This window comes from Neopelma chrysocephalum, unplaced genomic scaffold (assembly GCF_003984885.1).
Source record: "Neopelma chrysocephalum unplaced genomic scaffold, ASM398488v2 Primary Assembly neopelma1_23b, whole genome shotgun sequence".
In the NCBI taxonomy this organism is placed as follows: domain Eukaryota; kingdom Metazoa; phylum Chordata; class Aves; order Passeriformes; family Pipridae; genus Neopelma; species Neopelma chrysocephalum.
The window spans coordinates 13,640,093-13,667,051 of record NW_020897692.1 but is presented as its reverse complement, the minus strand read 5'-3'; the positions used below and the strand labels follow the sequence as shown (position 1 = coordinate 13,667,051).

General features: G+C 36.4%; 1 protein-coding gene across 6 annotated transcripts in view; it reads left to right on the top strand.

Moving 5' to 3' along the window:
• Positions 1–26,959, top strand: part of COL19A1 (collagen type XIX alpha 1 chain) — a 190,276-nt gene that overhangs the window by 76,370 nt on the left and 86,947 nt on the right. For all 6 annotated transcript variants that reach the window (XM_027697963.1, XM_027697971.1, XM_027697943.1 and 3 more), the window contains 3 exons: positions 17,635–17,688; positions 25,589–25,642; positions 26,322–26,357. In XM_027697963.1, the coding sequence (XP_027553764.1) occupies positions 17,635–17,688; positions 25,589–25,642; positions 26,322–26,357 (144 nt within the window). The remainder of the gene's footprint in view (positions 1–17,634; positions 17,689–25,588; positions 25,643–26,321; positions 26,358–26,959) is intronic.

Here is a 26,959-nt window from a genome sequence, read left to right as displayed (position 1 = left end):
TCCTTCTGTAACTGAGCTAGAAAACTGAGAATTCAGTTTTGTGGGATACACGGTACATGAACACTATATAAATTTCATTACCATTTGGCAGCATGTGTGGAACAAATCTAATTTGAAATAGTGGTGATAGAAAAGCCAACACATTTACATCTTAACTATAGCTGAGCAAACATGACTTAATTGTCATGAACAGATAGTAGTCATTTCATGGAGCCGGGAATCCCAAATTCCTTGCCTTCCTTAGCTACTTCAAAATGTTAGTATAAAATCTCTGTTTCTCAATTTTAACTCAGAAAGGCAAGTAAGGTTTGTTGCTATATAACTAAATCATTGTACTAGTTGATATCTTAGGGGACTCGGAAGTTGTGGGTGACTGAGTAGGAGGATAGCTGTGCTCTGAAAAGGGACTCTTCAATTGCAGTTTTCCTGGACTGCTTTGCTTTATAAAGCATATTCCCCTCCCATCTCACACTTGAAATAGAGGATTTTAAAACTGGATGTCATTGCAGCTGAGCTATGTAGCAGTTTATGTGCTGTGATATGCACTTGTAAACATTTGATCTTTAAGTTATTTTACTGTATTTCTTTGATTGATACTTCTCAGTAAAATGCTATAAATAAAAAAGTTACATGTATTGTACTGAAGGAAACTTTGAGAATAGGACCATAATGATAGTAATTTTTTATTTTCAGAGTTTCATCCTTTTATCTTTACTTTTTACATGTTTTAATTGTGCTTTTGCCTGTGTATACATGTGAGAAGAGAGGAGGAGTCTGGGACTTGTCTAGCATGAATATAGAAAAAATTTTCATCTGCTTAATTTTCTTCTAAATGCAGGATGTTCTTTGTATATATTTACTATTTTCTGAAGTACAATTTGAATTATCCCAGGAAATAGGGCTTCCTTTATTTTCTTTAGGAGACAATTCCTAATAGATCTTAGTGTCAAGAAGATTTCCTGGAGGTTCAACATTTTCTACTTTCACACCTAATAAAATACTCCTCTGTCTATCTTGCATCCTTTCAGAATACACAAGGCTATAAACTTCCAGTGTGTCCCTAGGTGTAGTCTTTTATTTCAGTCTTCAATATGCTTTTCTTAAATACACACAAGTAAATGAAGAAGGAATCATCTTTCCTAGGTCTAACACACTAGTTGAAGTTAGTCCTTATTTAGTCTTCCTAATATTTTAATGGCTGTATCACAAATCTCAGTGATGAAACCAAATAACTCAAGTTACTTGAAATCTACTTGATTTCAAGTTACTTCCAATCTACTTGAAAAATAGATGCTATTGTACATGGATAGAAGGCAGTCATGAACCTCAAAGGTTCTATAATTAAAAATGCTAAAAAATTAAAATTAAGAGAAGCAATCAGCAAACCTTTGGTGTATTAGTAGAGTGCTTCTATTTGTGAGCTGTATATTCTCTAGAAACGCTGCAGTCTGAGTAAAAGATTAGAAGACTAAATTCCATAAAATGCAACTCCTGATGTAACCATGGACACTCCATGTCCTGTTGGTCTTAATGTTTTTTGAGTAATGGAAGAATGTGCATTTTGCATTATAGATTAAAAGTCCAGTTCCTTGGTTTGTTTGGATGGGAGTGGAGTTGGTGCTACTGTGCTGAAAATGTGGCTCTTTTGCTTTGCTAAGCATCAATGCAGATACTTCATTTGGGCAGGGAGAAGAATTTTTGAAGTCCTTTAAATCCTATTTCATGCAGGCAAGACTGGGTGCTTTACCACTTGGATTTAAACATGAACTGAGATTTTTCAGACTTGTCTCCTAATGCTATATAGGGAAGTATTAAAGTTTTCTCTTTCTCATTTTGTAACTATTTAGTCATCTCTTCGAACCTTTTTTTGTGTAGCATTTTGGATTTTTTTCTTGAAGTCCTCTGAGGTTAAATATTGTTTACAAGTTTTTATTTGAGATTTCTTTTTGTTACCAAGTAGATCACATATAATCACAGAGATACAATAATCTGTACACAGATATTCTGGGGAAAAAGGAAAAGCATAAATTGTACAGGAAGTCTCTCCCTGAAATAAAAGCAGTCACGTTGGCCTTTATCCTAATAAGCTAAATGTTACCAGGGCTTATCAAGTAGTTCTATGGTATTTAGCTTGCTCTGGTCCTCTTCCTACTGTTTAACGTTCTTGCCCTTTGAAACAGGCTTAATCAAAAGTGCCTGTTGGGAATAGTCCCTAGCCTATGCTAACTTCTGAGCTGTGCCTGGGAATTATATGGGGAAATGCTAATTAAACTCATTGAAATGTCTGCAAAAGACCTTCACAGCTGGGATCTATCAATTAAGTTATATAGATGACCAGTTTCCAGATCCCAAGCTCTATCACTCTTTAATTTACTTACACATACCCATTTGGTCAGATTAAAGGTTCATCAGGCTCAGCATCCTGCTTCTGATGATAACCAGAAGTGGTGCCCCAGGGAAAAGCATAAGGACAAAGTAAGCAAGTACAGTGCTTTTCCCCATGTACTCTTTCAGCCTTTAATTTTTTGAGATTGCATCTCAGCCAGATGTGTTTCAGTGAATTTAGTAGTCTTCAATGGACTTTTGTCCCATTAGCAAGTGCAGCTTTCTCTTGAATGCATGTAAAGTTTGAACATCTGTAATATCCTGTGGTGAGGAATTACACCGTTTATTTTTGTGGTTGAAGAACTACTTCCTTTTGTTTATTTGGAACCTGCTTCCTCTTAATTTGATTTGGCATCCCCTACTTCTTTTGGAAGATCTCTGTTTTCCTTTTCAGTATCAATCAAGAATCAATTAGTATCTATTATGCATTCTTGAGCTGTCTCTTTCAAATTTAAGAATATCAGCTTGCTTAGTATCTCATGCTATGAAGACTGTTCTATATTTGATCATCCTTACTAGCTGCCTCTGGATCTTACTGAGTTCTGTTGCAGTGTTTAAAGATGGAAGGGGCAAGAACTTTGTTTCATTCTCTGTGCCTTTGTAATGTCTCCCCTCAAGGACTTTTCTATCCTCTCTTTAGCTTTGAGTGTGGCCTAAAGATCTCACTCTTGATCATTTTGAACTGGCCATTACCAGTCATTGCATTTAGGAAGCTGTGTTTTTGTTCACAGGTGTTATGGCTACATAGGGGACGTAAGGATATTACAATCTTCATAATTTTATGTATAGCTACGCTGAACTTTATTTGTCCTTTTGCCAGGTCATTTCACCTCATCATGCCTGTATTGAGTTTGTCACAGTTCATCCTCATCTGTTTTATCTTGTATAATTTGGTATCTTCACCAGATTGTTGTGTACTTCAAAGTGGTTTTCACTGAGGGTTGAATGTAAAGACTTCACGTCTTGCTGAGAACAAGATTGATGGAAAAATTGACTTTGTCAATACCTTTATGCTGGTGTGAACTCTCAAGCTCTTTCTGCCTGGGATTAGAAATGTAATATTTGACAGGTGCAAAGTTTTTTTGGCATTAGAAAGGTATCTGTATCTTAAGCTCTGAAAATGGCCTTTTGCACATATTGAGTACAATTGTTCAAACGTTTCTTGAGCCTGACAAGAGTCCAAGAAGTGTTTGGACAACACTCAGGCACATGGTGTAATTCTTGGGGCTGTCCTGTGCAGGGCCAGGAGTTGGACTTTGATGATCCTTGTGGGTCCCTACCAACTCAGAATATTCTGTGATTCTGTAATTTACTTCAGACAACAAAGCTCTTCAAATTCCAGTTGCTCCCACAATGTAGGAAGCTTCTTGCATGGGAGGCCCAGATATGGAGCTCTGGGAAAGAAAGCACACACAGTGCTCTGTAGAAATACCCAGGCTGGTTCTGAATCTGGGGTATCAGAAGCATTGCAGTTTCCTTAGCAGGCACTCTGTTGAGATGTAAGGCTTAATAGTGTAAGCAGAGTGACAAGTCGTTTGGATGTACTGCTTCCAGTAACAGTTACTTCTGTGCCACCTGGGATATTTCTGTGAAGACATATCCAGACTGGATATCATTACAGCTATAGATGCCTAGAAGGTATGTACTAGTTTGGAAACAGCTAAGGCTGTAAGTCTTTTGATTAATAATTTTAATAAACGGTAATTAATTTAAAATTAAGGTAGAAATTTTTATATGTATGAAACTATGCACATTTAGCAGCTGAGGAGAAATGTCCATTGGCAGTGGCAGAGAGCACAGCATTATCCTCTCTCTTAGTAGACATATTGAGGTCTCCATTACCATTTACAGCTCTGAGGGTTGTTGACCAGTGGGGTCAACACTGGGGCTTGGGTGAGGGCACCTGTGTACAGTAGAGAGGGTAGAGATGGGCATGGACCTGGAGTGGCCTACTTGTGGAAAACTGGAAGAGTGGGTGGCATATGTGTGTGTATTTTTGATAGAGATGGAAGAGACTGAGATTATTCTGAAGCCAGAGTGGGGTACATCAGTACTAAGGTGGGAATAAACCTAAGATTTCTAAGATTCCATTTGACTGCAGTGCCTTCCAGGAGACATTTGGTCTGGATGTCGTCTGTAAATAGAAAATCTTACTCCTTTTCAGACTCAAAAGTAGAACACAAAATTGCTGTTGTCCTTGCTTTTTGTCAGCTTGGCTAGTGAATTCTTTCAATTCTGTGATGAGTGGAAGGTGTCCCGTGCTCAACCTCTGCTTTTGGCTCACCTAAAGAGAGGGGTCATCATCTACTGCGGGAACCTAATCTTTTAGCTCAAGTGATAAAGCTTATTGCTATGAATTACTCTGTCTTCTGACTCCACAGATCAACTTTGGTTAAAGGCCTTATTCATTATGACATATTATTTTTGTTGTTCACTATTTATTAATCTGAAAAGACTTAATTTAAAAAAGACGATTGCTGAGTCAAGAGATAAGAAATGCCAGAATATAAATAATTTACAAACTAAATGTGACCTCAATTGGATTAGAGAGAAGCCTGGAAATAGCCCATCATATGTGTTCTCACAAGATAGTGTCAGAGAAATAGGTGTGACTGAAGTTTAACATTGTCATTTTTATTCAAACTTATTTTCTTATTACTGTTTCTGTATTTGGTTTTTTATCTACTTGGTATTTTGTTACGTGTTCTGGATTATCTGTTCTTTCTTTCTTCCTTTTTTTTTCCTGGGTCATAAATTACCTTTCCTGTTGCACAGACATCCACCCATATGCATATTTGTCCATTCTACTTGCTTATTTTACTTTTTCAAGAGCTGTTGAGATGTCACCAATACCTTAAATAATATGTTAAAGAAAGGGTTGTCTTTAACTGGAAGTGCTGTGAGAAGCAATGTAAGTACAGTGTACCATAACACAAGTACTTCAGCTCCTTACAGGTCTTCTGGATAACATCAGCTAGTAGTATTGATCTGGTCTTACAGTTAGCCAGAACTAAAAATTAAAGTAGTTTCATATGACTATAATTCCCTCTTTTTTTCTTTTTTTCTTGGCAATAAATAGGTGAGATATTTTTTCTCGATCCTAGATCTGGTGATAGGTTTAACTTTGGGTGTATTTCCTCAATTTCCAGTTGAAAGTGTACATTTACACTGTTAAGCCTGCATGTTTGCATACATATTTATGTGTACACTAGAATAAGTCATCCCCTTATAAGAAATATAGTACAATCATAAATTTAGTAACATACTAAGTAATAGATTTCTAAATTCAATCCCTTCTGACTTAATTCTTTCAATTTACTGCAGTGCAGTTTTGAAAGGAAAGTTTTCTTTACCAAGAACTTTAAGCCAGAAAGGAGGCTCTGGAGGAAGAATGCATTGCAGCAGTAGAGGCTAATCACAACTGAGGCCTTGCTGGCAGCTGCAGTGTATTACTTTATAATACTGAGCTGAATAGACCTCCTGATATGTGTCTCCTTTCTTTCAAATAGGAGGCAGTTTTGGGGAGTTGATGAGTGAAAATACACTGTAAGACAGAGCTGGCAGGACTCCATAGCAAGGAGACCATCAGTACACTGCAGCTGTAACTATCAGTGAGATTATGTTGTATGCACTGTTGCAAAGGATTATTCTTTATGAAAAAGAGTGTATTGACAGTGTCTAATGAGAAGAAGCAATAGAATAATGAGCTGCAATATTCAAAAACATCGTTTAGCATAAATTGTATATATGCTTATGCAGCTTTGTAGTTCTTATAGTTTAGCTTCAAATTGTGAGACCTTTTTAAAAATTCTTTTATGTAATATTTCTAAAATAAGCATGAATGCAAGGAAGTAAATTTGCAGATGAAATCACAGAATCATGGAATTGTTTAAGTTGGAAGGAAACCTAAAGCTTTAGTTTCAATCCTCCTACCACGAGCAGGGACACCTTCCATCAGACCAGATTTCTCAAAGCCACATCCAACCTGACCTTGAACACTTTCAGGGATGGGGCATCCACAACTTCTCTGGGCAACATCTTTCAGTGCCTTGCTACCCAAATAGAAAAAACTTTCTTTCTTTTATGTAGTCTAAATCTATCCTCTTTTGCTTAAAGATGTTTAAGTCAGTGAACTCTGTATATGGGCTCTTGCAATTTTGAGTGAGCGTTGTTTGCAATGAGGAAAAGGATCAGTGTGATGAAAGACGAAACAACAAAATGGCTACTCACATTGGTCACTGTAGAAGAGGAGATGACCAAACTGTCTTCATTAATATTCTAAAATTAGAACTCAGTGTGTGCATGTGAGCACGGAAAGCTTTCCACAGCCTGCAAAGACAGATGCAGATGTTACTACTGAGCAGTCAGCAATATACATCTTTAAGTATATTTAAGTCTCCAAAGCGCTTATTTTTTTTTCTCCACTTAGCAGTAGTTGATTTGTTAAGGTAATACTGTCAATGATAAAACAGTCTTCCTTTCCAATCTCATCCTTTCCAGTGCTTCTTCCTATCCCCAGTGCCCCTGTGCATTGCTGTTGCAACTGTTTGTGCGATTCCTAGTAAAATAAATAAGTTGGGGGACTGTTTAGACCAAAAAAACCCCACCTCTATTTACTGGGTTTATGTCCCAGCACATTCTGTTTCTGCAGACTAGTGTCTGGCTATTCTTCAGAAGAATAGGCATATTTTAGTGACAGGAAGGTGCTGCAGTCCTATACAGATGACTTTTGGGGTTGGAGAAGAATAGCATCACAGAATCACAGAATATGCTGAGCTGGAAGGGACCTACACGGATCGAGTCCAACTCCTGACCCTGCACATGAATCATGCATATGTGGTTCATCCCTATGAATCACACCATGTGTCTGAGAGTATCATCCAAACACTTCTTGAACTCTGTCCGGCTTGGTGCTGTGACCACTTCCCTAGGGAGTCTGTTCCAGCACCCAACCACCCTCTGGATGAAGAACCTTTTTCTGATATCTAACCTAAACCTCCCCTGACACAACTTCAGACCATTCCCTTGGGTTCTGTCACTAGCCACCACAGAGAAGAAATCAGTGTCTGCCCCCTTCTTCCCCTCACAAGTAAATCATAGACTGCAATGTTTCCTTTTGGATGAAGCTAAACTAAAAGGTGTACTCTGGGAACAAGCCTAAGGTACTTCAATTGCTAATTGCTCTTGAGTTCATGGAGCCAGACTAAAGCTACTTCAGTGTAGGTTTAGAATAGCTCCCACAAAATACATACAGTATTAATATCTAGTATTCTCCACCATTTGTTCCATAAATCCTCTGCTCTTGTGCCACACTGTATCCTCATGAAGACATACCTAGAAAATACTTTGGAGAAGACCTGACATAACATGGCATGTAAGTCAAGGATATTAAGGCTGTTATAAAAGATCTGCACAAAAGTTCAAGAATGTATATGCTAACGTTGCTAACCCAATCAGCAGCTCTGTGATGCTCCTTTCTACAGTATGCTCATTCATCATCTTTGTGTATTGTCAAATTTTAGTTTAAGAAACCAAAGAAGCTAGCTTAGAAGAGCAGCTAATTTGCAACAGATATTCAGAGTTTCTGTCACAGTAGGTGAAGACTGAGTTGTCTTAGATGCCTATAGGGAGCATATCATCGATCCTCCTGATATGGTGAAGTCAGTACATCCTGTGCACAGTTAAAGAAAAAGGCTTTGCCCTGGTACCCTTTCAAGTTTTATGTGCTTAGTGAAGGCTAGGATTAAGTTAAACTTCCTTCTGCTGTCAGTAGCTGGCCAGTTCAGATTTCCCAGAATGACCTTTCTAAAGATACTTCCTCCCCTTCAGTAGGCTGCAGATCATTCTCTCGCCTATTTATTCTAGGCCCATTGATTTTTCACACTTCACTGCACAGTGGTCCAGCTAGAACAGAAATATAATTGTTCCTATGGACAGTACCCTATGGGCTAATTGAATGGACATTTGCCAGGAGAGTGGGAGCTGTTGATTGTGATCTTCTCTAAAAGAGAGAAAACTTCCTGCATTAAATCTCTAATTACTAAGTTTTATGCAAAAGACAGCAATTTCCTACTTTTTTAACAGTGTTTTGAACTGACTTTAGTGAAGTCTGACTGAGCAAGATGTGCTTATTTTGAACACAGATCAAGTCTCCTCCTCAGATAAATATCCATCAAAAGACTGAACATATCACACCTTTAGACTGTATCAGGGTCCACGAGAGCTTTATTGAAACACCAGTTTCCTGGTCTAAAGTATGCATTTCTATGATCTTATTAAAGTACTTACTGTAGCCTGAGAAAATAGAGATAACTGATACTGCTGTCTATGGGCCTTACAAACATGGTTAATAGTCACAGTTAAATAAATACTATTATTTTCATTGTCATGTGACAGAAATAAAGCTAGAGTTGCAGCCTTTGCAGAAAAGACATTGCAGTTCATCAGCTTGTGCAAACACTTGACATTGCTTTAACCATCTGCAGAACATCTTTTAGAGTATAAATAACAATAGCAATACCCTGCCAAAACCATGAAAACATGGGTGTCTAAAAAATAGTATGTTCTGTGAAAGCAATACTATTTGTCAACTGCTGACAAGAACAGATTGGCTTTAGGTTTCCTTAGGAGACAAGCCTTGAAAAGAAACTAGTTTATTCCTCCTATGGAAAAATCTTCATTCAACACTAACACTAACCCACTATAAACAGAAACCTCCTCAGATAGAATTTTAAACAATTGTAGCTGAAAGTCAAACCCATTTCTAGTATTTATTTAAGAAATGGAAAAATAATGTGCTCATTGAGACAGTTTTTTTTTCTTTTAAGGTTTTAATCTATTGATAGATAAACAAGATAGTTCAGTTTAAAGTTACTGTGGAGTTCGGCGAGGGAAACTTAAAGCCAAATTCAGCTATTAGTTTTGTTCATGGATGATGTAAGAACAAAATTCTGTAAAAGCTCAGGTATTTGAGCAAGTGAAAACATGTATTATGATTACCTTGTATGAGGCACGGTATGAAGACAGAATGGACCATTTATTTAATCCCAAAGGTATTATAATTAAATTGTAAGCATTTAGGCGGAAGATGAATACCTACAGAACAACCAGACTTGGTGGGTTAATTAAAAAATAAATAGTATGAAAATTGATGCTTCACCTATTGCACAGATTTTGCATTCATCACACCAGAGAAGAATTGGGCTGAAGGGAATGGTTATTGAATGGGAATAAATGGAATTGTCCTCATGTAAGCCTTGCAGTGCTGACTTGTACACGGAGTTTTGCACTTAGATGTCCCGATATTTAAGTGTGTGTGCATGAGAACCAGCAAAGGAAGAGAGTTTTAGCAATGACATTCCCAATAGGTGGGTGAGAGCAGGTTGAGGGAGTATTTGTGAAAATAGTGTGATCAAGCCTGCATGAAAGTAGGAGCTCTGTAGATGAAAAGGGTTTGGTCTGTGGTCTGGATGTGGTTTGTATCTGAGAGGCTCCTTCAAGATTATTCCTCTTTTTGCTGACCAACAGAGTCAGAGTTTTTTCAGTGTCAAAAAGAGGAAGCTTTCTCAAGTTGAAAGTGTTGAAAGAAACATTTAAACCTAATTCAAACTTAGATTAGATATGAGGTACTGGAAAGTTAAGACACGCACTTGGCCAGGAGTCAAGTCTGGATGTAACTGATGACTCATAGAAATGATTGTTGATTTTCTATTTCAGATGAGATTAGCCAGAGACACTGTAGAAAGAGAGGAAACCTGGACCATGAATGTACCCTGTATAGCCTCTTCATGGAAAGTTGCATGTCCGAGTTGTCTGACTGGATTCATGAGCATTTACACTTTGTAAAGCCTTTTCCTTTTGGCTTATGAGGAAAGGTATAGCACAATAAATGATATGCAGTACCCCAGTTTTTAAACTAGTATGATATTCTGTCTGTAGAATGTGTTGCAGAACTCAACCAGATGTAGTGAGTAAACAATAGGATATCCATTACTACTTACATGTGGTTTTTTTCAAGTTTTTAAAATATATTCTGTTTCTTTATGTAGATTTAAATTCTTGAAATAAACATCATACTGATTTTTGGGGGGAAAGTTTTGAGTTATTTTAGAAGGCTGTTTACACACACTACAGCCTCTGCACAGAAATATCAAATTGAGAATACCATAAAAAAACTTAGTGACTTTTCCTTATAAACACATTTTATTTGACTGATGATACTTTCTGAAGAGAGTATCAATGTATTCAAGTGGATGTTAAGAATACGTATTACCTAGAAGACTGAAACTCTGCTTTCAGATAGCTCATGCTTTAAGTTGTACAATTTTTTTTTTTTTTCTTATCTTTATGAATAAAACTTTGAGACCCCTGGTGGCCTAGTGGTTAGCATGCAGGACTCTCACTGCTGCAACCCAGGTTCGATTCCTCGGTCTCCCGGGCAGATGGAACCCGTTAGCCCTGTGAGGCCATCCATCTATGAGAAGGTCACTCTAAACAAACCTACATCCTGAGGACCTCACTGCCATTGTCCAAGCTTGCTTGGCCCTGGCAGATGAACCTTAGGATTAAAGGGTGGGCTCAGTTCAGCGCAGGCTGTGTCTCACCTAAAAAATCCATTGCGCAGGCTGGAAAGGTAAAAGACCTTTCCCCAGATCTTCGTTCGCGAAGACTGGCCATTATTATGAATAAAACTTTAATCTTGGGTTAAGAATTGTTCTTTCAAGTTAGGTCTGGGAATATATGCTCAAATAATTTCCATAAAGAGTGGACTTTTGGTTGTTGATTTTGTTAGTATTGTTCTCCTTGACATTGAAATGTTTAAAGGAAAAGAAAAAAAACCTGAAATGGTCATGACAGGATGAGCCATAACAGGATAGCACACAAAATGAAGTTTGCAAAACATAACATCTAAATTTCACATGGCAGAAAGAAAAGCCAGTGTGAGCATTGTAAGCATGATTACTTTCAGTTGGGACATTTATTATTGAAAAACAAACTATTAGATTGTGATTAGTCTTGAACACATTTCAGTAAGTTAGACTTAGCCAAAATCTCAGTATTTTTTCTTCTTGTGCTGGCTAATGTCTATGACCCAAAAGAATGAAGTTGTGTTGTATGTTTCTTTTGCCCTAAGAAGTCTCTTAGATAAAATAGTAGTCTGTGTATCTTATTTTTTCTACTTATCACAGAATAACTGTATTTATACTTTTAGTATTTATTTCTTTAATGGTCTTTAATAGTTCTAGTCAGCACTAGGAAATGATGGGCAATCTTTTAGATTTCCACAAGATAGGGTTACGTTTAAGATAAGAACCAAGGTGAGATTCAGAGGTCTGTAAGGAACACCTTAAGAAATCATAGCATTGTTCCACTTGTGTTTTCAGTAAGACATTGGTGATAGCCTTGCTGTGACATTTTCTACATGTGAAAGAATAGAATTTGAGGTTTCTTAAGGTTTAGTTCTCAAGTATATCATAGTTCTATAGGCTATGTAAGAAAAGTTGTCAATAAGGCAATAACTGAGAACACTATTGCCCGTCAGGGTGCCATGGAATTGGTAGACTAGTTTAGAAATCATTGTTTGTGGATGTTGCAATGTAAAAGTTGAGCTTTCATGAAGAATGTAAAAGCCTGCCTAAGCTACTTGAATGAATGTGGATACAGTCCTTCAGTCTAAAGAGGTTGCTAGCTCTTCAGAATATGTTTATTGGTCCCCTGCTTTTTCATCTGTGTTATTTGGTTTAATTTTTATTTTGCTGTTCTTTGTCTCTGAACTTATACCGTTCAATCACTGTGCTTGGCAATAATGGCATGAGAATGGAGCAAACATCTCAGTCATATTGTTATTCTGTATGTTGTTAGCATTTGTATTAATGCTTGTCTGTCTTTCAATACCTTCATGAAAAAAAGAATTTATTTATTAAATGAGAGAATTTTGACTCCTTGAGACATGTACCTCCTGCAAAAACTGTAATCATTACTTACCAAGAACATGATCCTAAGAAAAGCTAAACCTATTTTGATCTGTGACTTCGAGATGTTTTTCAAGAGAGGGCAATCATAACAGAACCAAGGAGCAGTCTAGAGAAAATGTTATCCTAGAAGAGTGTTCAGGGTTATATCTGTCTCTCCCCCATGAAGACACGCATACAGTGAAGTATCATCAAGTCTGTTTAGAGCATTCTCAAGCAAAATCTACAATTAAGGCATATTGACTGTAATCCTAGATTGTTACAGTACTTCTCTACCTTTTTAACCCAAATTTTATCCCCCACCCCCCAAAAATCCTTCTGACCACAAATGAAGCCCATTATTTTTAGTATCACTATGGAAAACTTGATGTTCTGTTTATAATCTTCTTTCCCATATTTGAGATCCATTAGCATGTCCTACGTTCATTCTTTCCTCCTAACTTTTTTGCAACCTTTCCATCATTCTGATTTGGAGAAGAACAGATACTTAAAGTTGACAAAATTCCATGAAAAAGATAATACCCTAAACTAGATGTTGTTTCTCACTGTTCTCATCAGTGGCGAGTAATCCAGAATAACTGGGGTTTTTTCAGCTTGCATTTGGCAAATGGAGAATGGAGTTTAGCCTTTTAAAAACAACTTTGTGTCACAGGTTCCCATGCATTATATGATCTATTATAATCCCCAGATACTTTTCTGCAATAGTGCTGCATGGGTTATTCTCATTGTTAGTGCATTGGATTTCTCCATTTGGAGAGCACTATACTGAAATTTTTATTGGACTTGGTTTTTTCATTTGGTTTGGGGTTTGCTTTTTTTAGTTGTTTTGGGTTTTTTTGTTGGTTTTTTTTTTAATTGTTTTTATTGATCAAAATAATTTTGCATTTTAAGGTTTTTCTACAAAGAATGAAAATGGATGGATGCTTTATTCCTGCTGACAGGAGGCAGTTCATCAGTGCAGCTTTGGAGCCTCGGGCTGGCGTAGCTTCAGATTGTTCTGTGTCTAAGGTTTTGGCCTCAGCTGAGGTGGTAGTTTGCCTTTATATCACCTCTCTGGTTAGAAATGCTTAGAGCTTGCTTAGAAATGTGAATAAGCAGTAATTAGCTATCATGAACCTCTCCGGTATTGCTCAGTCTGTGTAAGCAAAGCAGGAAGGAAAGACACATTATCTACTATGTTCAGGCATAACATTTGTTTAGGACTCTTTCACAAGATGGCAACTGTGCAGTTTGGAATTAGAAGGTCTTTGGTCACTGTTTCTTGGTAAGTGTATCTCCTGAGCCCTCTGAATTCCTGATCCCTATGAAGCTTTGTGATCACCAGATTTCTTGTTGTATCTGAGTATCCTAAATAGGTGGGTTTAGGAAGACACGGGCTTCATGGTGACATCCTTCCAAATCATCACTGTTGATTTTAGTTTACTAGAAATAGAAGTGTATTTCTGCAATGTGTTATGGTGTCTCTTTCTGAACCTGCTTAGGAAATACTCTAATGTTACAACCTACTTGGAAATGAGCTTCTTGCATCCCTCTTACGTTTCCTTGCATAGTTCCTCCTAGTCTGAACTGAAATAAAGTCATTAGTCTTCCTTGCTTTCCACTCCTTTTAAATGTACAGTGTCTCAACAGTCCTGAGGTGCTTCAGCTTCTGTATTGCCACCTTCCTAAAGTGTACTATCTCATATTCCGCAAGAGGTTTAAAGGTCAGGCAATAAGAATATTATTGAGGTCTAGCTCTTCATAATACCGGCTCTCCAGACTATCAGCAAAATCAGAAAGAAACGTAGGGTTTGTTTGGGTTTTTTAACTGAAGATGGGGATTTTTTTAAATTCCTAGCTTACTCAAGAAAAATCAATGAGCATTACTAAAAGCTGAGATCAGTTTAAAAGTCATGGAGAAATGGTCACGAGAAAATAAAATTCATGTAGAGCATTCCGCTGAGACAGAGCTGTAGCATAATACAGAAAAGTATTTAAAAAAAAATAAGTCATAACAAGTCTTAAACATATGTAGGTAAAATCATGGAGTTTCAGAGGTTAAAAATTACAAGGTATCCACACTGAGTTAGTGATACTGTATAGCACGCATACTTTGGAGAGTAATTCAGCTAGTGTTAACAATGACACTCCAATTCTTCAAACAAATTATAACAGGAATTCGTGATTTGTATCATTAACAGGGCAGCGTTGCAGAAAAAGCTTTACCTTTTTAGGTCAATTTTTAGGTATGAATGTATTTTATTTCCAAATATATTACTTCGTCTTTATAATAAAGTGGAAACAATGTGCAAGGAAAATGCACATCATCTTAAAGTGGATGAGTGGGTTGGAGTCTGGTACTGTCATCTTGCAGAGGCCATGCAGGAACCCCTAGCTCTAATTAAAGAATGCTACCACTGAATTCAGTGTATCTGCTATTACACACAGCAGACTGAATCCCTCCCAGCAGTTATTCTGGAGCAACCCCATCGGCTTGTTCTGTCAGGGTAATGGAATGCAGAATTCACCCAAAGAAATACAAATAATTCCATGTTACGTTGGGTTAGTTTTGGTTAACTAATAAACAAGGCTTGACACTTTCAGAGTTTTGTCACCCTGTTTATGCAATAAATAGTCTTTAATTGTGTCATCTGGATAAAGTATAAGCAGGCAGGAACATTAGATATAAAATGGCATTAAGGCATTTTTCTCTCTTTTTTGTTAATCTATGAGGTAAACCACAATGTTGATTATTAACAGCCTCCTCTACACTGCAGAGTGGCTTCAGCAACTCTGCAAATTGGCTAGATTTGAAGCTGTTAATTATGCAGTATAGTGTGCTCCATAAAGACAAAAATGAGCATGACTTGGCTCAGTTCTCCTGAGAATAAATTGTAAAAATTGGACATCTCTTTGGTTTGAATTCTGTCTTCACAGAGAACACGGACATTCCATACAACAGGCTTGGCAAGGACAAATCATGTACTCCATTAAAAAATCAGAATATGTTCATAGTAAAATCACATACTGGCAGAAAGCCAGGGACTCTGCAGAGGTCCAAGACTCATAAACAGGGGGTGCTTTTTATCATTTTGTCAAAGAAACTGATAAACATCTTAAATCCAAATATCTTGGAAATCATAAGGAAGGGTTTTTTTCCTTCCCTGCATTCACCAGCCACACCTGTATGTGTCTAGAACTACCTGATGGCATTTTGAGGTTACCATCTGCCTGCTGTAGAAGACAAAGGCACATTCTCCAACACACACTGCTCCTCTAACATCAAGGCACATGATAAGTGAGGGTGAGGGAATAGTTTTCTTTTGGCTTAGGCTCTCTGTTTAACTTTTTATGTAAATGTAGATGTTGCATAACAAAATATGACATGGTACTTTTACCTTAGGCGTCCAACTATACATCAGGGAATTTATAGAATGCTACTACTACTGAAGCAAATCTGTACGTATTTATATCATTTTCTCTTAAAGTGTGAAAGCAGATACACAAGCCATAGAAGAAAAAACAACTCCATAAATAGCAATGATTTTTTAAATCTTCTAGAAATATATTCTCATAAGATATTATGTCAAATATATGAATGCATCTTTATAGCTGTTGCAAGATTGTAGCAGTGTAACTGATACTAGTTGAAATATCTTGAAAGCAGAATTAAATGTTCAGTATGTCACAGTGATGAAAAGTAAAATGTCATTTTTGCAGTTTGTTCTAAAAGTTTAAGTGAGCTAAAAAAGAATAGTACCCTTGGGACTTCAACTGGTTTTTTTTAAACTGACAGTGAAAGTGCCTTAATCCATAGAACAAAGAGGACTTTTTAGTTTAAACATAGTAAAATAATAAGTGTTAAATTCCTATAACTGTTTGGTGTCATTTAAATTTCTGCAGTAAATGCACAAATTTATCTGGTGGGTTTTTCTGGGGGAGTTTTGGCAAACAAGAAAGGGAATACTTGAGAAAAAACCTTAACAGTATGATTCAGGCTAATGTGTAGCATTAAGTTTGTTATCAACAAGATGTATTAAAATGGAAACACTGAACCAGCAAAGCCATCTTTTGAGTGGGATTATTAAATTCACAGTTTGTTGCTGCTAATTTGTTAGTAGTCTTCAGTTGTTTGACAAAGCTCATACAAACTCATTTTGCAAAACCGATTATTAGATGAAATGCCCTCTGTCATTGCCACTGGAGGAATTGCTCTGAATCAGGGCTGTGTCACAAATGGAGTTAGCTGAACGATCTCAGTTCAATGCCATTTACCTAACAGAATTATGAAGATGATGTTGATGTAATGAATGGGTTCTGCTCAGACAAATGTAGTCCCCTGGAGATCATGGAAATTCAGTGCAGGGCTGTTTGTTTTCTTTGGTTTATATGAAGAGCTTGGACTCTAATGAAGTCAGTCCTTGCACTTCTATCAGAATTATAGAATCATGTTACTTTATGATTAGTTATTATTATTTGAATAAGTTCAGTTGAGTGAAAGAGATGCAATTATAGAACTGCTTAAGCTTGTTGGTTCTTGAAGACATTTTCTCTTAAATTATGCTTCTTTAGCAGGTGTATTTTGTTCACTGTGATGAAATATGTGTTAGCTAGAGTAGCATAGCAGTTAGAATTAATACAGAACTGAATTCTGTCATGTGTCCTACAAGAATACTCTGGTTCGTAGTCAGTATTTCATGAGCAAACACATTAACCAGGTATAGTCTATTCTGGAGGATCCTTCCCATCATTTTTTAAATTTTGATTAATAATGTTGGTAATTTTCATGCTTGTGAGAAAATTTTCAGAACAAAAGTTGTTTCCATTTTTCAAAGTCAAAGACAAATGATAATATTGAGGACAGGTTTTTTATCAGATACTTAAAACAAGAATTTTTTATTAAAAAAGAATCTCAGAGTTAGAAAGATAATGTAATATTAATATTAAGATTTTAAAAAATAAAACTGTTCCCTGTTTTAATGTTCTGTTTCATCACCATGTTCTTGAAATACAGCAAGAATCAAGAATGTTTTTCTCTCATGAGTCTTTATGGGTGTTCAATGACATTATGAAGTATAGAAAACTGTAGCTATCAGTGTTAGACATTTTTCAGAGGCATTTATTTAAAAAGAATTTCTGTTGGAATGTAAAAAATAATTTTGCCTATGCTTCCAGCCATGTATATGTAGCACTTCATGTAGAACAGAACAAAACGGTAAAATATTTTTCCTGTTAAAAAGCATCATGAATTAGTGTTTGTCTTGTGTATATATAATAAAATAACAATTCATTCTTTTAGGGTGAAAAAGGAGATAAAGGAGAACCAGGACCAGAAGGCATTCATGGAACAGAGGTAAACCGGATGATAATGAAACAGTCAAGTCACAAACTTTTGGGTGGACAGTTAAGCAATGTAATCCAGAATTTATGTAAGGAGAGTGATTTAGAAATTGTGTAGCTGGAGATTTAACATCCACAAGATAATAGGGAAAGAAGAAGAGATACACTCGAGTGAGATAGCGGTTCTTAGGGCTTAATGTTGGACAGGAGAGCTGTGGGCAAGGATCCGGTAGATTCCATGATATTTCTGCTGAGGGCTCAGGAAATAAACTGAAACAAGCGTGGGGATTAAAGCAACATAATATAAATGAGAATCATTACTGGTTACATAATGTGTTGGAAAAGAGGATACTTTGGGAGGCAGGGTAAAGCTAGACCTGTAACTTTGCTTTCTGCAAAGGAAAACAGACAAGCTGGTAGCTGTTCATGGGTGAGAGCCTTGAGTCACTCACTGTGGCTTGTGTCTTGTGTGATAGAGTCAAAATTTCACTTTTTATTTTCACTGCCACATTTTGCTGCCTGCTTAGTTTAACTGGACTGGTCCATATTTAAGTTAAACCTTGAGTCTGTGTCTAAAAATACTGGATAATCCTGATCACTGAGTTCACATTCAAGCTTGAACATGAGCTGACATGAGCTTAGATATGCCCACCAGTAAACCTTACTTTTGCCTATTTTAATTTTTCATTTATTTTTGTATATATGAAACCAAGATGAGAGGCCAGAAAATCAGATTTTTTTTTCAATACAATACTAAAATGGTCAATCAGCATGATTTCAAAAGAAGATTTTTTAAAAAACGTAACGATAAAGTCAAGCAAGCTGGTTTTTTTTTATCCCCTCTTCCCCTCCAATCTCCCTCTTGACCTTCCTGGGGGTCACCCTGGCTTTAGGTTTCAATGAAGGATACCGTTTGCTCTCCAGTTGCAAACCATTGCAATTGAAGGCAGAGAGCATCTCACAGATGAGGAATGACTCACATTAGGATTGGAATCCAGACACAGGATTTGGAAAAATCATTCAGCATTACCTTTTAAAGCAACTTTAGCAAAAGGGTGAAAGGGTCAGCATCTGACACAAAAATACTATGGCAATCTAGCCAGGTCTACTGAAAATGCAGTAAAACAGACTACGTAATTATGAAATTTTACATCACCTGGCTTTTAATTCACACTGTAACCATAAAAATATTTTTCCTATTTTTGATTTATTATACTTTAATGCTAGATAAATTGGTCTATTTTTCAGTAATAGTGTATGTCTTTCATATGAAAATGTATACTATATACTAAGGTGAAACTACATTTAGATATTCAAAGCGATGTTCTCTTGTAGCCTGCCTCTCTGTAAAGGTGAACCATATACTTCTGTCATGCATACATATATGCTGACAGCATGGAAAAAACACATCTGTGTTTCTTTCCATAGCCCTGGTGACATTTCTGTGTTGGTCTTACATGATCTCCTTTACTACATGGGATCTTGTTCCGTCAACCTTTTAGAAAGAGTAAGGTATCCTAAGTATCTGATGAACTCCAGGACATATTTAACATAGTGGCACTGTGAAAGTGAAAAATACTGAACATTTATAATTTTAAATATTTATTGAACTATTGCAATGTGTCAAGAAACAGTACATTATCATTGTGGAAACTGTCATTAAAACAGTTTGGAAGTAAAATGGCACAAGGCAATATAGCATTGTATTGTTTGAATTCACACACAATTCCTTTTTAACAACACTTACATAAAACGTTTTGGATTCAGTTATCACTGTGCATGGAGATGCCAGTCATTAAATTTAAAGGACTGTGCATCATTCACTCTTTGTTGCTATCAATGTGTCTCTAACTCATTCTATATGCAGAAATGTAACATCTGATATTTCTGAAATAATCAAGTTAATCTACTTACATTGGTTTAATCTTCAGTGATGTATAAAGAAAACCTGAAAACACTTAAAAGTCTGCTAGCAGCTGTTGCCTCTTCCTGGGGAGTGAGGGTTTCCATCCTCACAAGTGAAGAACTTTAAGATGATGACTGAACATTTTATCTTGCACAAATGGTAGAAACATATTTGAATGTATTTTTACCAAAATCAGGAAAGTAGGTGTCACAGACAGTTTTGCTTGCTCTTGCTGCTCATGTTTTCCTAGCTGTACAGAAAGTTCTTTCTAGTATGAAGTAGCACGGCAGAGGGAAGCCAGACCTGATTTGGAGACTAGGCTTTCTGTAATGATGATGCTATACCTAGAAAGTTTTAATTCCCTCATCCCTCACTTGTTGTGCTAACTGGGTCAATCTCACTGAGAGTCAGGTTTTGAGGCAGGAACTGTGAATATGTTTAACTGTTCTGCACATCTCCCAGTTCATCATGCCAGGAATCTGAGCCAAAATTTATAGTGCCGTGTCCCAGTCTGGGACATCATTCAAAATCCATCTGACAACATGAGTGCTTACTATAAATACTACTGATGTGGTTGCCATTGTTTTTGGTTTCTTAAGGAGTAGTCATAAATAATATATTACTAATATATTCCTCCTGTGCTACATGTTCACATTATACCTGTAAGCAGGTATATGCCTGTATAGGATGAACAGCCAGTTTAAGTAGTATGTCTCATTTCTCCTTTGAGATATTATTTTAGCCACTTGACATAACACTCAGGTGCTACATTGCTGCCACTAAAATCCTGTAATTTTTTTATATGTTGCTTCTCTCCACCACTCTTTCAGATATTTGGTTTTATATTTGGATGCAAGATTTTGTAATTGAGGAGTTATTAATTCTTTGGTCTGGTTGACAAGATGGTGATAAGTCGAAGGTTGGACTTGATGATCTTGGAGTTCTTTTCCAACCTTAATGATTCTGTGATTCTGTAATAATGCTGTCATTTGTATCACTGTAGCAAGTGGAGCCTCATAGAGACACTGTCTGAAAGAAACTCTGATAAATACATTCACATCCCATGTGGAATAAGGATAAATTTGCAATATAAATATCCATGAAACTATATGTGGAGTAAGATCTATGTTATATTCATATTCTTGCCAGTTGAATTGAAATGGAAAGAAAATCTTTATTACTGAAACTTTTAGATGCTTTTTTGAGTCGTAATTTTCTTGATCAGTGGTGCTGGTAGGAATGAATAACATGGGATACTGCCAATTACTATTTGCTGACATAAATTCGGTCCTTCAACAAAAGTAAGAGAAAACAGCAAGTTTTATCATGCATGTGTCATGCATAACTAGTGGAAGATTAGTGTCTTTCTTGTAAATTGGAAAAAAAAATAACCACGACCAAAAAAAACCAAAGCTGAAATGAAAATCTAGTATATTCATTAAACCAAGTGTTTAACTAGTTATTTTTATTTCTTCTGCTGGAGAAGGCAATACCATAAGTGACTTTTATAAAATTTTCCTACATAAGATGTTCTTATTCATTACATACCTGATGTCAAAGGATGGATCTCTAAAGTTCAGTAAGCAATGAAAAAAATCCCAGGTTTTCAATCAAAGATGGAAAATGTGTCAGACCTTTTTATTTTTATACATGTGGGAAAAGGTAAACAGAAGTATGAACATTTTTAAAGGGATACAGTGTCTTGATATGATAATAACAGTTATTTACCTTCACACCCTCAGGGCCTGTCTGTCTAATCTTGAACTCTCTTAGCATTAGCATTGCAAGGAAACACATGGATAGGAAGGGAAGAATCCTATTGCTTGAAAGGATGAAGTTGGTAATGATATTTGTTCTTTCTAGAGTCTGAGAATTCTGTTAAGAACTAAAGTATAAGGAGATAGTAGACATTGCTCAGGGGCCAGTAAATTCTAGTAGTGTAGCAATTTGAAGTTTTTGAATTACATTAATGAAAAAAGAGCAATGACAGTGTTTTAAAGTACATGAAAGATAAACTGAGCTTTGAAAATACTTCGTTAAATTAGAGAAGTTATCCCAACTTATACAACTTGGTGTTGTACAGCTGACTCTGAAACTGTGGTTAGTGTAGAATTCTATTTTATCTTTAGATTTTAAGGCTGCCCTGTGAAGAAAATATAGTTCTGTTCATAGTCGTTAGAGTATTTCCAAGTTCCACTAGTCAGTAGAGATAACTGATTTGATCTATAACAATGTATAAACATCGTTGTTTAGGGTGTTGGATTGTGTACTGTATTTCCAGTACATTAGATAATATGTATTGTTCTAGGAGATTTTAACCTGATGTGAAATTGAACCAGATTACTCTTAATGCAGCCAGTGAATTGTAAACAACAAATTATGTTTTTCCCAACAGATATCTTTTAGAGTGAAAAATCAGTTCTTCTAAAAATATTATGGCAATCTTACAGCATGTTCCATCGCCACATGTGTGCAGCATGGCATATGCTGTACGAATAGATCGAGTTCCAATGGGCAACACTTGGCCCATGTGGAACTGCTGAAGTCCTCTGGTTGGGGTCCAGCTGATTTTTGCGTTTTTTTCATCGAGAAGAGTGCCTGATGCCAGCTGATGGTACATTTTACCTGTTTTATCTATTTTTCCTTCATTCCATGAGAAGTAATACCATTGTCATCCCCTCCAAACAAAAAAACTGCCTCTAGTTAAATCTTTCCCCCACTGGACCCAATTTGTCTGACTTCATATCCTTATTGACATTTGCAATATAATTGTGTTACAGTTACCTGTCTTATTTTATTTATATATAGAACATTTTTCACTTCTGCTATTTCTGCTATAAGTGTTGTTATCTTGTTAGCTTTGAATCAGCCTTATACATATATATGCTAATGTTCACTTTGCATTTTGGCATCCATAGAGGAACCATAATGTAACTTTATTGTGACCGGTAAAAAGACTAATCTGTAGTCTTTACAGAGGAGAAAACACAGCAGCTGAAGACTGTTCATGAACTCACAAATGCGTATTATTATATTGGGCTCAAAAAGGTAGAATTAGATTGGGATAGAATTCAATAGTTCGTTTGCTCTCTGTTAATGAGAGCTGCTGGAATTTTTAGGCAGTTCTTGAATTCCTGGCAAATCTGATAACAGACTCCTTAGACTGATAGAAACTTGTTAGTTTTCAAAACTGACCTTGTTCTTATAAAATATTGCAGAAAACAAGCTTTTCTCATTTCAGGTTTAATCTAAAATCATCCAAATTATATCTGTATAGATAACCACATTCATTTTACTGATGCATCCTGTTCTGGTGTCTGCCAAAGACAGGATACCATACTGTACTGCGCTAGAAGGGGCTACACATTTGACTTACCACAGGAATTCTTATGGCATTTTGGAGAATGAGCAGCAGCTAAACCTCTCAGCACCTTCAAAAGGGTCACTCTAAGGAAGAATAGGCATAGTGCAGTTCCAGATGTGTTTTTGTCAAGCATTCAGTATGTCTGGAACTCATTAAGATTATAGTATTTTTAAAACGCATATGTAATGTGTAGGAGAACTAGAAATACTTCTAATGGGATAGCATCCTAAGCGATTTTTTTCTTCTGATACTACTTTTCTCTCTTAGGGTTTTAAACTGCAAATAAAAGCTAATTCAAGTATTTTAGAATAGATGCGTTATATATAAATCTTCCTGGGTCCTTAAAAATCCACTTTCAAACACTGCAAGGCTTGTTGTCAAACATGTAGTTTCCCCTTGTTCTTTTTATTTGAGGTCAATTTCTGTGGTCATCATCTCTGCAGTAGCTGTCAGACTACATACCTCACCGAGGTGCTCTGCAGGAACACTACTAAAAGCTTTAAACACAGCAATTAGGAAAAATGAAGTTCGTAGTTTGAAAGCGCATGGTTCAGGCTCAGTATCTTTCATTTGCAGTTGCCTTTTCTATTCAGTAGAGACACACACAGATATATATCACCGCCTGTGAGTTGCAGATTTTTTTAGCAATATCTTTTCTCTTCTGTAAACATACAGCCTGAGAACTAATTCTTAAACTAATGCATATTATTCCACTGCTGATTTGCTAGTATCGATTGTGAATCAAATCCATACAGTTTGCATACCTGAAAAATCCCTAAAATGGCTTTTAGAATATGGAGTGGCTGTGTTTTATGCAGTCTTTGAGAAGGAGGTGGAAAGTAAAATGTAGTAAATGGAGACAATATTAAGGCTATGTCATAAATATGCAGATTGTAAAAAGAAAGCAATTTTTTGGCTTGGTTTTTGAATCCATCTGCCTATCACATTTTTTAAGTTCAAACAGCAAAACTACTTCTGATTTAACTATTACGTATTTGGCAAGCTTAATAAAGGACAAATCAAAGCTAAATCAGGGGTATTTACAACAACCACAAATTTAATCCAAAGTGGGTACTTAAATGCTCATATAGTTCTAAATGATGTTCCTTCCAGATGGTGAATTAATGTAATTTTAGCAGGAAGTGAAGTTGCACAAATACGCAGTATTTAGAACACTCACTGATTTAATGTTTCTGTACCCACCAAGGCACAGATGTTAGTTACCATTTTTGTGCCAGTTGTCTCTATCTTTCCAATAATTGCAAACTGAGGAAGAGAGTTTGCAAGGACAAAAAGGGAGCCAAGAACAACTTTAGTTTGTAAACCGTAATTCAGATGTAGATTAATCTTTTCTGTCCTTGTCCTATTTAACCTCCAGAATAATAATGATGGTGGCCTAGTTGTGTAGTATCTCATTATGATTCTGTCCTTTATTGCCTACATTGTTGCCATTTCATTTCTGAGTGAAATCTTTGAACTTGTACATGGTCTCCTGTCCCTTGCTGCTAAAGCAGTGATCAGAGGGAAGACACAGGACAAAGATCTTGACTTAAGTAAAAATTAGTTCCTGGTAGGTTTGTCCAGCATGAGAATTAAGTTCAATTGTTGCTGCAGAATGGGTTGAATTTGCTGGGCATATTTCAAAACCTCTTGCTTTTCAATTTTTTTTTTTTTGCTGCAAGAAGACCACAAAGATTGTGTCCTGGGTGCTAAAGATTTTTTTTTTTTTTGAGTGCTTCTGGTGAGAACTTGTTAGCATAAGAGCTGTATAAATAGATATTGTAGAGGGTAGATTCAGACTAGATATAAGTAGGAAATACTTTACAATGAAAATGGTGAAAACTGGAACAGTTTGCTCAGAGAGGTTGTAGATGCTCCATCCCTGGAAATGTTCAAGGTTGGGTTGGATGGGGGTCTGAGCAACCTGATCCAGTTGACAATGTCCCTGTTGGTTGTAAGGGAGGTTGGACTAGGTGACCTTTAAGTGTCTCTTCCAACCCAAACTGCTCTGCCCCTGCAAGTGTGGAGTTGCTGCATGTGTAATGTGTAAGGCTAGGCAACAGTATTTGCTTCTCCAGCTGAAGGCAGAAGTAAGACAGGAAGTATGAAAGAATCAATTATTTCTCTAATTGCCTTTTCAAACACTGGTGAAGGTGAGAGTGTTGGAAGATTTGCAGCAACTCTGAACTGTACCTTCCTGTAGCTCACCAGCTCAGCATTGCTACTTGAAACATGGACTCTGCAGATCTCTCTCCATCTCTGCCTCTTTCCCAATTTTAGTGGTGTTTAAGTGAATGTACTAGTACTGTCTAGTATTCTGTTTTATTTTTGTTGGCCATGCAAGACACAGACCTACTGGGACTTCAAAGGAACTTTGCATTTCTACTTGCCACTTGCCATAATGGGGCATGATAAAGTAGATTGGCTTTATATGTTTAATTATGTGTCGAAGACACATGTGGTCTTCAATAGATATCTGTCTGTTCACAAAATAATGAAAATAAAGGATTTTGAGATAGTGCTAATAATGGGATAGAATTTTAAGGCTTAACTGTTTAGTATATAGTAATTCAAAGCACTGTAGGATTTAGTCCAAAATTTTTCACAGATGACAACAAATAAGCATTTCTTTTCTTTGCCCAGGGACTAAAAGGTGACCCTGGTAGACCTGGTGTGGCTGGTCCGAAAGGAGAAAAGGTACTTTTTTTAATCTATTAAGTTGTATGTATATGTGAGTACGCGTGACATTCTTCAATTGTGAACACATTGCCAAAACTATGTGTGACAAACATCCACTGCTGCCATTTGTGTAACTTAAGGGTTGAAGAATATGAATACAGGCTGACTAAATGCAGAAGACAAGTACTCTTTATCACAAAAAATTTTAAAAGGAGTTCTGAACAGGAGTCTGAATTTGGTTCTGAATTACTCTGTTTGCTCCCATGAACTAAACCTGAAGGTCTCAAATGTGATTTGTACCTCAGCAACCTAATTCTGTGAATGTTTTACACAGTCAGATGTCTTTAAATATGTGAGCTGTCACACTGACTTCAGCAGCCACCTTGTGCATGTAAGCTGCAGCTTGTAACTTAACATATGCAAATGTGTTTTGAAGGATTGCTTTTTTTTTTTTATAGCTGTGAGTCATTTATGCAGAGGCTTGGTATTTTTTTTCCCTTTAACCTGTGGCAAACTGTGTATATGTCTGCCATTACTGGAAAAGAATATCCCTTTACTCACACATTTTCATAATGAACATGTTTGATGATTATACTGAAATTACTTCTGCAGTGGTGCATATTCTCTAAAATGACTAGAGGTCAAATATATTTAACTAAAGAGATTGCTGATTTATTTACTCTCCTGTTTTAACTAGGGAGATGCAGGACCTCCAGGACCAGCTGCCTTGAGTGTGAGTACATGTAAAACAAAAACAAACAAAAGAAAATCCCTAAGAAATGCTTCACATTTTTCACTTATTTGCAGTGTAAATACTTTCCCTAATAAACATAAGAGCCAAGTCCCTCTCTTTAGAGTACCTCACCATTTTCTATATGACTTGTGAAAGGAATTCTGTAAATATAAAAAAAAAGCACATTTAAAACATCTTGATTCCCACCAAATGCTAACAAGAATATTATGTTTTTTATTCTGTGTATAAATAGTATAGGCTTGTTGAAATGAAAGAATTCCCTTGTTATTTTTAGTGAAAAACATTTTTCAGTAAAGCTTGCAAAAATTACTAATGCTTTTAATATACAGTATCAGGCTGTATTCTGGCTAGATAGTGTTATATAGATGGTGGAAGATGTTCTTAATTTTCTTGCAATGATCCTTGCCCCAAGCATGTATAAAGCCTGAAGAAAAGTGTCCCCAAAATTCTCCAGGGCAAGTTTTGCTTTGTAAAAGTAATAAATTCTGCTTGAATTCTAGTGGTTGTGTTCATGAAATGAAAGGAGAAGCCCTCCCATAAAGGATAGTCTGTTTGGATAAAACCAATTCAGAATGGTGCAA